The sequence below is a fragment of the Calypte anna genome, chromosome 26 (assembly GCF_003957555.1).
Source record: "Calypte anna isolate BGI_N300 chromosome 26, bCalAnn1_v1.p, whole genome shotgun sequence".
Taxonomy (NCBI): domain Eukaryota; kingdom Metazoa; phylum Chordata; class Aves; order Apodiformes; family Trochilidae; genus Calypte; species Calypte anna.
The window spans coordinates 2,556,379-2,568,557 of NC_044271.1; the positions used below are offsets into that span (position 1 = coordinate 2,556,379).

Below are 12,179 nucleotides of genomic sequence, written 5' to 3' on the forward strand. Positions count from 1 at the left end.
AGGGGCACCCTGGCACTGTCAGGATGAGCTCCACTGAGGTGTTTCCACTGCCCTGTCCATAATTCTACAGCAAATCAATCACCAGTGACCTCAGCACGGGTCAGGGCCCCTCAAACACCTGCCCTGGGTTGCAGAAATTACTGATGGGAAACACAACTGATGTGTCTGCCTCTGCTTAGTGTGCCCAGCTCCTCAGCTCCAGGTTTGTGCTCTCTGCTGCTCCTTCCCAGTGCTCCCAGTGCCTCCCTTACCCTGCACATCCGTGCCCTGCAGCCTCCCAGCAGCTCCCTTTGTCTTCTTCCCTTTTCCCCTTGGATCTAAGACAGTCACAGCCACACAACCTGTTCAGAATGAAGCTTCATAGCCTCGTTCAACAATCATTTAATTCCAGCAGTAGAATTCCTCCTCTTCCCAGGGACTGGATCATCTCAGCTCTCTGCCCTGGAACACAGGAGTATAAACAGGGACTCAGTTTGAGGCCAGATTAATGAATTAATTCTCTCTCTAAAGTGCTGTGTAATACTAGGCATTAGCTCCCTGGTATTTTCCATCACTGACTTGTCAGCAGAGAGGCTGCACAGCACCACTGGGGCTGAGGAAGGTGTCCCACAAACATCGATACGTCAGCACCTGCCTGACGGGTGACGCCGTGTGGCTGCTCTTCACTAGGCCAGGACTGAATCATTTTTGTTCTTTTGTTTATGAACAGGGTGAGGCATGACAGGCCTGTTAACATGCCAAAGTCCTTTCGCAGCTTCTCTGTAGTTTTTTTCCCCCTGCATCATTTGAGGACTCATATACACTTCATGCCCCGTACGTGAAATCACGCTTTATTTGGGCTGGAGCTATTTATATCCTTGGGAGGAAGAGGAACGTGGCAAAAGAACAGGTTGTTTCTGGGCATCTGATTCAGAGAAGCTCAAGACTTCTCTTAATGGATCATGACATTTCCCTGACCTACAGAGAGCCCTGTGGGCAGCGAGCTCACCCTGCTTTATTGCACAGATCTCAGCCCTTGGCTCTATCAGCACAGCACAGGTGCTGGAGTGATGGCTCATTCACCCTGTCTGCAACAACAAAACAGCTCTGGGGTGGATTTGTACCCTCTCTTGGAGCAGGCAAAGTGCAACTTGGCACAACCAGCACGAACCTGACAGCTGAAGTGGCTGCACCACCCAGCCCCTCACCAGCCAACGCCTGCACCGAGCACTCTGCTGCAATGCTGCAGCTGCTCCCAAAATGCCACATCCACATCCCTACCCTCTGCTGCTGGGGCTCCTGCACCCTCTGTGCTGTAGGGCTGCTCCTCAGGCAGATGTTCCCTTTGGTACACAGCTGGAGTCAGCAGCACTGGGGGAACCTCTGGGCTTCCTGGCTCGGTTGCTTCCTCCCCATCCTGCTGTGGCTTGAAATAACAAGAGCTTCCACTTCCCTGTTCTGGGCACATGTTGCAACACATCCTTTTCCTTAAAAAAAAAAAAAAAAAACCACCACAAAAAACCCAAAGCATTTAAAAAAAATAATTACTGAAGCATGAAAATGTGAATGAATCTGCTGGCTCTGCTATTTCTGAAGTTTGCTGCAGGACTTTGATGGGGTTTGGGGAGGGGGGGAAAGGGGTAGCACAAGCCCCAGAGCACACACGACCCAGGTCCCCCTCCTCTTAATGCACAAATAAAGCTGAGTGGTGAAGTTTCCCCTCTCCAAGGACTTTTTACCTGTCTGCACAAGAACCTCCTGACCCTGCAGGGCAGCACACAGCTGGTGCCTGGAAAGGCTCTGGGGAGATGCAGGTCGGTGCCTGTCCCAGGGACGAGCTGCATTGGGAAGAGCCGAGCAGAAACTGGGATCTACCCGGAGGTGAGGGACCCTCCTGCAAAAAAAAACCAACAAAAACCACTGAAGAGAAATAAATAAACCTGTTTTGGGGTGATGCCTTCAGCAGCACCCGGCACAACCCCCCAGCACAGCGCTGTAATTAATTCCCTGGTGCGAGGCGCAGGTTCGGTGCGCGCTGTCCCCGCGTCTCAGCGAGCAGCAATGTGGCAGAACAGGCTCTGGGCTGAGCAGAAACCCCTGCCCAGGACAGCAGAGGACACCAGCCAAGCCGGGAAGTGAGTGAGTGAGTTGGGTGGTACCGAAAAAGAGCTGCCCACAGCCTCCCGGGCACCGGGTGCTGCTGCCTGCGAGAGGAGCTGCTGGGGCAGGACTGCGAGAGAGAGAGAGAGAACAGCACGCAGGCACTCAGCTGCTTCAGGTCAGGACGTGAAGGTGTTTTAAGCCACCTCTGACCCCAGCCCGGAGCTGTGAGAACCTGCCTGGCATAGGGGACAGGGAAGGGTCTGTGGCCCCGCTGCGGGTGAGGGGCTCGGGGCCCCCCAGAAGCACCCCCCAACCTGCCAAGCACCAGCGCAGCCTTATCTCTGCCAGGGAGGTGAGTTAATGTGTAACACAGCTCTGTTTGGTTAGCCCAGGAAAGCCAAGAAGTCCTGGGGTAGGCATGGCTGGGACAAGGATTTGGACAGCGTGAAGCGACAGACATCCTGGTAAAAAAAAGCAAAAAAATGGAAAAAAAGGAAAAAAACAATATAATCATCTCTGTTCCTTCTCACCTTTTGCTTTCTGTCGTTTTCCTGCTGAATGGGCTGGGGGTGAGAAGCTGAGTGGCTCTGCCCAGGGGGGATAAGGGACTCTGGGCACCCACGGGGCTGTGGGTATGATTTGCTTTGGAAGGGGAAAGTGGTGGAGGTGGCACCAGCAGAGATGGGTGAGGTGGTCTGGAGGTGGTGGTGGGAGGAAGGCTGGGGACACCAGGTCCCAAAGAGGGGGAAGAGGCTGGGAAAACTTGTGCTCAGGACAGCAAAAAAGCTGGGGCAGCTGCTGGGAGCACTTGATTTACTTGTTTAAATTGGACAAGTTATGGATCTGCCACCATCGTCTCCTTTTACCCCAAGGGATCCCAGAGCAGGAGCAGCTGGGATGGTGCCTGCAAATGTTGATTTGTTTCATTTTATGTTTTGAGCTGGCTGAGACAGAGCCCTGACAGGCTGCAAGGCAGCAGGGGAATGGCTGCTCTGCCAGGGACAGCAAAAATCCAGTGATTTGGTGACACTGCTGAAAAGCAGAGAGAGAGAGCTGGGAGTAGCACTGGGCTTAAAAGAAAGTAGCCTCTTCACATAAAGCAATTAGCATTAATTGCTACCCAGAACCTCTTTGATGTTTGTGAAGGACAGTTATGGCAGATGGCACAAAAGCTGCGTGGTTTATCCTTTTCTTCTAGGAAAAATAACTTCTTCTAAAAGCATTTTTTGGGGAGAGGAGATATAGACACTGAAAACCAGCTTCCCATTTCTTACTTTAACCAAGTGCAATTTGTAGTTTGTGGCAGAACTGCCGTGCTGATCAGCAAAAAGAAGGAACTCTAAAATCCTTCTGAATCACAAAACCCGGGATTTCCATATACTAATTTTTCCCCTTTCCCAAACTGGGTGAATGTGTCAGAGCCATAATCTCACCAGAGAGCTGGTGGCAGGGAAAATGAACTTCTTGTTCCTGTGCAGATCCCCTCCAGCATCCCACGAGCTCCGGGCTGAACTTTGTCTCCCCACGAGCTGGAGCTTGGCGGGCACCAAAGCCTTTGGCAGCTGCTTTACATTTCTGCAAACGCTGTTGGAACAAGAGGAAATTATTGTTTTTTTCCCTGGGCTGATGCTGGGGGGCATCCTCCTGGAGAAACGAGCTTTGCTGAGCCCCCTGATCAGAGCCCAGACTGCTCTGCTCAGCAGGCTCTGAGCAGCTGCTCCAGCTGCAGGCATCAAGTTTGAGCAAGACTTTCACTTCCCCAGGAATGTTTTGCTCTCTGGGATCTGCAGCAGAAAGGGGGGGAGGCCATGAGGAGCATTGCAGCAATCCCTGCTGTGCAGGCCAGAGAGTCTCCTGCTTCTGAAAAGCAGGTTCCTATTTCATGGTGCCAATATTTCTGTGCACAAGAAAACCGTGAGGGCTCCAGAAGCCTAAAAGCCCCCAGAATTCAGCTTCTGGCAGCTAAAAGCTCTGCTTAGAAAGTTATCCACATTGAAAGAACCCAGGGTATTGCTGCCCCAAAACCCAGACTTGCTGAAATGTAACTTAAGCTCTAAATAATGCCAAGGTGAATCTGAAATATTAAACTCCTCCTGCGTGGAGAGATCGGATCTGTCAGGGCGTGGGTGCTGAAATCTGATTTTTGTGGTGTATTCCAATTACAAAGGAATTCTTTCAGGGTCTAGCACTCTGAACAAGCAGCCAGGTCTGCTGCCTTATCACTAGATCTAATTCCCTGATCCTGCTGCAAGGGCAAAAAAACAAAACAAACCGAAAAAAAAAGAAAAGAAAAGGCAGTGTTCTCCTGCCTGCCAGGTTCCAGCACAAAGGGCTCCTCTGTCTTTTGAGCAGCAAATCCTCCTGCGTGGGTCCGTGTGTGTTGGGGGGTGTTTGTTTTGCTGCTCTCAGCCTCTGCAGCCCAGTTCTGCTCTCCTGGAGGATGGGCATGAAGGGAAGGTGTGACTGGTGGTGCTGGTACCACCGGTGCTGGTACCGGTGGTACCTTTTGGGTTATGTCCAGAGGAGGTGACACAGCCTCCCCCAGCCAGGCACCTTCTGCCACCCGGGACCCTTCCACTCTTGGGACCCCTGATGGAGCCCCTGGTTGTGCGACCTCACTGAGGGTGTCAGGGGACACCCAGATAAGGATCAGGGTGGGGAGGGGGACATTGGGGTGCTGCTTGCAACACCCCTGGGGCAGCTGAGCCACAGCAGCAGCCCGGGCACAGCTCCCAGTGCTGCCCTGCTCCCAGGCGTGTGCCAGCACACACCCAGCTGTGCCCCCAAGGGACAGGGGCACCTCCCCAGCCCCACACCCCCACAGCCCCCGGGCAAGGGTGGCAGAGGAGTCAGCTTACCAGGAGGAAGCTCCCAGCAGAGCAAGGCTACGAGTAAACAGCAGCACTTTGGGTCAGGGTGTCCAGAAAAGTGGGGAGCCCCTCAGCTGCAGTGATGGATGGGGTCCTACCAGGCAGAGCTGGGCTGGGGGTCCCCCTGGCAGGGGATCACTGCTGCTGAGCTCTGAGGCTGAGCTGACAGCTTCTTCCTTTGCTCAGAAGCCACATCACCCAGCCCCCTGTGATGGTCAGCTAACCACAAACACGAGTGGATAGATGGTCCAGAGCTTACCCTACTTCCAATTCTTTTTGGGAAAACCCTCAATTCCAAGGATGCTTTGAGAGAGCCCCCCCTCCCCTTCTCCTGGATACATCCAGCAGCTTCCCAGCTCACTTACAGCTGAGCCAGCATGCTCCCATCACAGCCTAACACCTCTCCTTTCCTTCAGCCAGGCTCTTGCCCCCGTGCCAGCCGCCGTGGAGGCTGTGAGATGCCCAGGAAGGAGCTGGGGCTGGGGCTGGCAGGCTGTGACACTGTGCTCAGCATGGCCTCCAACCACTCACAGCGGGTGAGTAACCCCGAGGCACCCAGCCTGGCCATGCCAGGGGCTCAACTCACCCCTCTCCACGGAGATTTTGGGCAGGGCTCAGCTCCAAGCAGTCTCCCCCAGGCTTGGGAAGCACCCGGGGGGCCCTGGCACCCAGCCCCGTGCCAAAGGGCAACACAAGAACCAGGCATTAATTCCTGCCCCAAAGCATTCCCAGACTTTCCATCCTGCCACCTGTGTGGCCTCCTTTGGGAATTGATGTCCCCAGCCCAGCTGAGCTGCCCCGAGATGCAGAGGGAGATGGAGCAGCACAGGGCAGGAGGTGGCCAGTGAGTTCCCTGGGGAAGGATTAGACCAGTTGGTAACTGGGTCAGACTGGCTCCACCAAGGGTGACTTCAGCTGGAAGAGACAGTGAGATCCCTGCTCCTGGCTGACAAGAGATTAATTTCCTAGTTAAGGCCAAGATGACTTTGGACCGTGGGTGCAGATGGGTAATTTTTCACTATCTGTCCATTAAAGCTTGTTTGTCTCCCAACACTGATCCCAAGATTGATGAGCTAATTACATCCTGTCTGACTTGGAGCATAATTGATACGTGCAAGTCCTGAACAGGTTTCCCATTTAATGTATTGCAAACCAGAACCAAACCCTCTGAAATTTATTAGGGATGGAAAAACTGGTTGCAGTATTGCAGGGTACAGTATCTGGATAAGTGTCCCTGCAAAACAACACCACCTGGGACCTTTTCTTCTCCATCACTGTTGATCTGATGCACACACTATCCTTTCCTGCACCTTTTCATGACATATTCCATGTATCTCCTTGTAACCTGGCACTTTCCCAGCCACCCTCTCTGATGGTCCTTGAAATGCAACAAAAATTAAACAGGATCTTTCAAAGCTGGGGTATGAAGAAGAGGACAAGGACTGGGACCATCACCTGCAGATATTCCTACAGAATTTATGATGTTCAGACAAGCTTTTAGGATTCACCACTGCCAGGCAGTGTGGATGCCAGCACCTATAGAACACTCCTGTCACCCACCTGCTCAGATTTCAAAATAAACCAAAGAACTAAAAGGCAGGGGCCAAGTCTCCAAGTCAATAATATCCCCTCTTCTGATGCCCATAGGGGGGAAATACAAAAAAGACCTTAAGTGTGCATGTAAATATTTACATTTTGATAGGAAGCTGTCTGGTTTTCTGTAGCTGTAACAAGTTTTGAAGAGCCACTGACCAAGTCAGTCACTGACCAAGGCCAGCAGCTGTCACTGGCTTCCTCTTAACAGCCAGGGCTATGAAGAACATACTACTCCTCTGCCTCCTGTCTCTAATGCCTTTTTTCTTTTTTTTTTCCTTTGTCAGAGTGATAACACTTATGATTACTTATCTGTAGAAGAGAAAGAATGTTTGATGTTCCTAGAAGAAACCATTGGCTCCCTGGATGCAGAAGCAGAAAGTGGGGGCTCTACTGATGCCACTGACCACAGGGACCCCTCCAAGCTGCCCAGGACACATCCCAAGAGAGACTCCATCCCTCAGGGTAAGCTCATTCCCAGCCTTCCTCAAGAGGGGACCTTCTCACTGGGGTGGTTCCTTTGGCAGGCAGGGCAGGAGCATTGACACAGGTGGGAACCCAAAGCCACTTTGGTTTTGTCACTTCAGTGAGTGGTGGCAGAGAGGTGGGGAAGCCACCAACTGCATCTTCTCAGTTCTGGTGTGCAGGAGCTGCAGGCAGGGACTGAGGAAGGTGGAGGCTGGGCTGATCTCAGTCCCAGAGCTGGGGGGCTGAGCAGTCTGCTGGTGCTCTGAGCAGGATGAGCCAGGTTAAGGAGTCCAGAAGTATCCAACTCCCTTAGCAGTGCCAGTGTGTCAGCTGGGCTCTGGGTAAACTCTGGGGGTGACTTCCCTGCATGAAGAGGTGTGCCTTGCAAGCAGGAAGGTGTCCTGGGCCCCTCTGCAGAACACTCCATGGCTTCACATCTCTCTTTTTGCCTAGATATGGAAAATGGGGCTCGCCCCCCGAGCAGAGGTCAGCAGCGTGCAGCAGAGCAGATGAGTGGTAAGAGCATCTCCAGCTCCCCCAGCACAGCTCCAGCAGTGGCTCCAAGCCCAGGGTGCAGCACATCAGTGGTACCAGATGCAGAGAGAGCAAGCAGAGCTCCTGCCACCAAAGTGACTGTGAACAGAGCAGAGGACCCAGTGTCTGGAACTCAATCTTCACAGGAGATGGCCAAGGAGGACAGGTTTGACCAAGCCAACACGAGAAACCAGATGAAGTCCATGGAATCTTTGATTATCCAGCCTCCAGATCCTTTCCAGGATGAGCCCGTGAGCCACGAGTGGTCACAGAGCAATCGCTCAGATGGCAAGGGGGAAACAGCCAAGGAGACCAAGACTTGGACTTCAGGGGCTCAGCCAGAGAAATCCACGCTGGAAGAAGCTTCTCAGGACACAGATGCCAAGCGTGGGCCTCCAACTGCCCCTAAGCCACGGAAATTACCACCAAATATTATCCTGAAAACCAGCAAAACCAGCCCAGTGCCACTTGCCACGGAGCCTGGCCAGAAGGTCAAGGCAGCATCCCCACCCTCAGGTGGCTCTCAGCCCAGTGACACCACTGCTGAAAGGGCAAATCTGGGGCACCTCGACCCCAAGGAAAGGGAAAAAGCCCATCGGGAGGCACTGGTGAAGCTGGGACTGTCCGAGAAGAGGAAGGAGCCTGGAACCCACCTTCAACCTGCGCTGCCCTCCCAACAAAAGGCGATGCCATTCCCTGTTCCCAAGGAGCCCTCGGGGGAAGCTCTGCTCCCACCTACCCGACAGATGAACTTCAAATCCAACACCCTGGAGCGCTCCGGCGTGGGGCTGGGCAGCTGCATGGCCAGCACCAAGGAGCAGAACGTCAAATCCAGCAGCTCCCTGGGGAAAATGTCCTTTATGGAACGCCTGGCTCCCAGCTTCCTCCGGAGCAGCCGCCCCCGGCCCGCATCCCTCGGGATGGGGAAGGATTTTGGGGATTTGAAGGAGCCCGGGGAGGTGGAGCAGGAAAAGAGCAATAAGAGGAGATCCCACCCACTGCCCAGCATCCCTCGGCCCCCCCGTCCCTCCGTCAGCGTCAAGATTGTCCCCAAGGGCGCGACCGAGGAGAACCGGCGAGAGGCTCTGAAGAAGCTGGGGCTGCTGAAGGAATAGCTCTGCAGGCTGGGGGGGCTGCTGGAAAGGGATTTTTCACCCCAGATCCAAGGGACTTCACTGCCTGGCCTCGGGCAGCAGAGCCACAAGGATCTTCTGCTGCCACCTCCTGCCCCAGCATCTTGGGGAGGTACCCAGAGCTCCAGCACCCAAAGAAGTGCCCCCCGTGTACATAATATTTTGTATATAGCAGGTGTATAGGAGCTATTTATATACAGCATCGCTCAGCTGGTGGGTGGGATGTGTTCTCCTGCAGGGGCTTCACTGCATTTATGGATTCATTGCACGGGAAAACCAGGAAACTGGGGCTTTGGCTTATTTGAAAAGGGGATGGAGCCTCTCTGGGAAGAACTGCAGGACTGTGCTGTTCCTTATGGATTTTTGGGGGGTTAACTTCACTCCCCTGCCCTATGCAACTGCTTCTAAAAAGCCACGACTGCCACGTACCAAGCTGCCAGACCAAGGGACACTGGGGCAGCTCCTGGGGACAGGGGCTGGGTGGCTGCACCAGGCTGCTCACACATCCAGCCCCAGCAACCTGGATTTAGCACTTAACCACTCAAGATAAACATCTCCATTCATCACAAAGCGACAATTAAGAAGCGACAGATCGTGTGCCAGGGGCAGAACCAGAAATGCTGCCCCAAAATGAGAGAGAAGCAAAGCTGAGACAGCTCCATCTCCATCCCCTTCAAACTCTCCTTGCACCTTTCAGCCCCAGCTGATGCTGTCAGCATTTATGCTGTGCACCTCCCATAACACAGGGGCTTTATTTCTATAATAAACTTGTATATGATCAGAAAATGACTGGGTAATGCAGATTTATTCTTGTATTGAGCTAAACAATGAGTTTTAACCTTCTACATGTCTTGACTTGAGGAGTCTGAGTGACCCAGACACAGCAGGGCTTTGCAGATGAGGAGATTTGAGCTTCCTGCAATCCAGGAGCCTCATGAGAAGGGATTTTGTGATTTTGTGTGTTTCAGTACAAGCAGCAGACACAAAGCCTGCCCTGCCCTGCCAGACTGGGACAGGGGACATGGGACAATCCCTCCCAGCCAGCCCCAGCTCCCCAGCAGCTGTGCTGACTGCAACACCAGTCTGACAGCTCAGATCCAAAGGTTCATTTAAACTTCCTCAAAAAAAAAAAAAAAAAATTATAAAAATCTTTCATGCAATCCTGGCTCTCAGCATTGGATATCAAGGCAGAGCCTCTGCTGCTCAAGCAAGAACCTTTGTTCCTAACAAGCCATTTAATTCCAAACCTACTGCAGGCTTCCTGCAGAGAGGGGCTGACCCGGGGAGGCAGTGGCACTGAGCTAGTTACTGATGTTAATTAACTGCTCGCAGCATTAAGAGAAAGTTGCACTCAGTCATTTTCAACACTGACCTTGCAGTAGGAACAGTTTTACACAGACAGTGCTGGGAATCTTAAAGAGGCTCCTCCTGACAAACCCCAGAGCCAGGCTCCTGGTTCCAATCCAAATGGGCACCAGCAAATTTTGGGTGAGCAGGGAGGGAAGGGGAGAGCATCCCCCTGGGAGAGCTGCAGCATTTCACAGCTCCAACCCCCCCAGGAAAGGTGAACAGGAGTGGAGGGAACAGGTCTGGCCCACATAAAGAATCCAAGGAATGTGAGAAACCATGCAGGTCAGCTCTCCTTCATAGGAACAAGGAAATTCTGGTTTGTAGTTGAGCCATTAACTAAAGGAGTTTGGGGCTGGCAGCAGGAACACAGAGCTGTACACCAGGGAGGAAAGCAGCAGAAGGTGTCTGGGCTATAAGGCCTGGCCCAGAGCTCAGCAGGTTGCTCAGCAAACCCATGCTGCAGGTACTTTGTCTCTAAAATGGAAAAGGAGCTGGGAAGTTCCAAACTCCCCCAGCCTGAGCCCAACACCCGACTCAACCCCGGACCCAGGTCAGCCATGGGTGGACAAAACCAGCAAGAGCAGCTGGGACCACCCTGGATGAAGCAAAAACACTTCTTGGTTTTAGGAACCCACTCTCTGATGGTACAAAAAGCCTCACGGAGCTGAGATGTGGCACAGGGGCAGAATCCATCCAGGAGCAGCAGGGCTGGACCTTGGGTGGCACCAAGCAGCCTCCTGGCTCTGCTCTTGCAGAAGGTCCCAATCCCGTGGGGATAAACTTTTCTCCTGGCTGCAAACACAGGCAGCTCATAAAATAACAGATTTTGCTTGCAGGATTAACCAGCAACTCCTGGTTTTGGAACAGGGCTTGTCCAAGCCCAGTGACTCAGCCCAGGGACCTGGCAGCTCTTCCCCCCCAAGGAGAGGCAGGGAGATGGAGCTGAGTCCCAAGGGACCATCCCTGAGCTCTCTGTGGCTGCTGCTGTGTTCATTTATTCTCTTTTCATGTTTCCATCTCATCCCAACCAAGCCCTGTGCACAAATCCTACTGAGGAGCATCACTCCACCCCACCACAGCTTCATAAACAACCTTGGGGAGTGAGGTCTCTGCCAGGAAATCCAAACAAAACTGAGCTTTCCTGCCTGACCTGTAGCTTCCACTGGAGTGCTCCCTGCTTTGGAGTAGTGAAGTCAAGGCTTAGAAAAGAGCCCTTGTTTACAAAACAATCTGGTTTATGAAACAGTCTGTTTCAGGTCAAAAATGCTTTGAGAGACACCTTGAGGCCCTGCCCCTTCCCTGTGAGATAAACAAGGTGAGAGATTGCCTGGGAGATTGCAGGAGTCCCACACCCACCTTATGCAAGGGGAGGGCAGAAAGGCAGAGCTTGGAGTGGCACAAAGCTGGGAGCAGCAGTGGGGAAAGGAGAGGAGCAGGGGGCTGAAAACACAGCAGGACAGCAGGCAGGAGCTGAGAGAGAGAGAGAACTGATCCCCATCCCCAGAGCTTCATCCTGCACCTTCCTGCCCTCTGCTCTCCCTGCCTTCAGAGTCAGTCATTTGTATTTAATCATCTCCAGGCTGCAGAGTGGGCACATCAGAGATAGAAGCCCCCCCAGCAGCTCCCACATCCCCCCCTCACTCTTTTGGGGGGCTGAGAAGCACCCAGAGCTGCAGCACCCCTGCTGGGACACCACCCAGATGGATGATTCTCCCCCCTCCCAATCTGTCCCTCTGCCTGGGTGGGGAGCAGAGCTCTCCTGCCCTGCTTTAACCCCAATTCCCCAGGCTCCAAGGCAGAGATTTTACCTTTGCTCTGGCCCAGCCTGCATCCCTCGGCAGCAAGGAGCAGCTCCTGGGGTCTCCACCATCACCAAACCATCCCCAGTTTGCAGACTGACAAGAGGCTGAGGAGGGAAAAACCCTCTTTAATAAGGGGCAAAGCTGCCCCACCTGATCCCAGGATCTGCAGGGATGCTGTTCTGCTTCCCAAAAGGCAAGGGCAAGGCTGCTCCTGCCTGTTAATGGCAATAAATGGCAATTAATTAATTAATGGCATCTGGGGAGATGGATGGGAGAAAAACAAGAAGAGAAACAAAACCTATCTCCAGGTTCAGCCAAACCCCAGCTGGGCTCTTGTCTGGGTACCT

The 12,179-nt window shown here is 53.1% G+C and overlaps 1 protein-coding gene and 1 long non-coding RNA gene across 7 annotated transcripts; one reads left to right on the forward strand and one right to left on the reverse strand.

Moving 5' to 3' along the window:
- Positions 1-308: 308 nt before the first annotated feature.
- LOC115599730 lies at positions 309-3,714 on the reverse strand. 2 transcript variants are annotated; one of them, XR_003988598.1, is made up of 3 exons: positions 3,516-3,714; positions 1,719-1,873; positions 309-441 (listed from the first exon to the last, which is right to left on the reverse strand). It is a non-coding gene; the product is annotated as an uncharacterized LOC115599730 (long non-coding RNA). The 2 variants fall into 2 exon arrangements; XR_003988599.1 differs by lacking the exon at positions 309-441 and adding an exon at positions 1,253-1,466.
- C26H1orf116 (chromosome 26 C1orf116 homolog) lies at positions 2,141-9,458 on the forward strand. 5 transcript variants are annotated; one of them, XM_030465665.1, is made up of 4 exons: positions 2,141-2,434; positions 5,369-5,488; positions 6,833-7,010; positions 7,467-9,458. In XM_030465665.1, the coding sequence occupies exons 2-4, from the start codon at positions 5,411-5,413 to the stop codon at positions 8,660-8,662; spliced, it is 1,452 nt and encodes a 483-aa protein (XP_030321525.1). In that variant the 5' UTR covers positions 2,141-2,434; positions 5,369-5,410; the 3' UTR covers positions 8,663-9,458. The 5 variants fall into 5 exon arrangements, with proteins under 5 accessions (XP_030321525.1, XP_008498916.1, XP_030321527.1 ...); XM_008500694.2 differs by having other exon boundaries at positions 5,373-5,488; XM_030465666.1 differs by lacking the exon at positions 2,141-2,434 and adding an exon at positions 2,467-2,546.
- Positions 9,459-12,179: the final 2,721 nt, after the last annotated feature.

What these genes read in the sequence shown, in the direction of transcription:
- C26H1orf116 (XM_030465665.1), top strand. Translation starts at nt 5,411, where the DNA reads ATGCCCAGGAAGGAGCTGGGGCTGGGGCTGGCAGGCTGTGACACTGTG. An exon ending in CCTCCAACCACTCACAGCGG is followed by an intron (nt 5,489 to 6,832) that starts GTGAGTAACCCC and finishes TTCCTTTGTCAG; the next exon opens with AGTGATAACACTTATGATTA. An exon ending in GAGAGACTCCATCCCTCAGG is followed by an intron (nt 7,011 to 7,466) that starts GTAAGCTCATTC and finishes CTTTTTGCCTAG; the next exon opens with ATATGGAAAATGGGGCTCGC.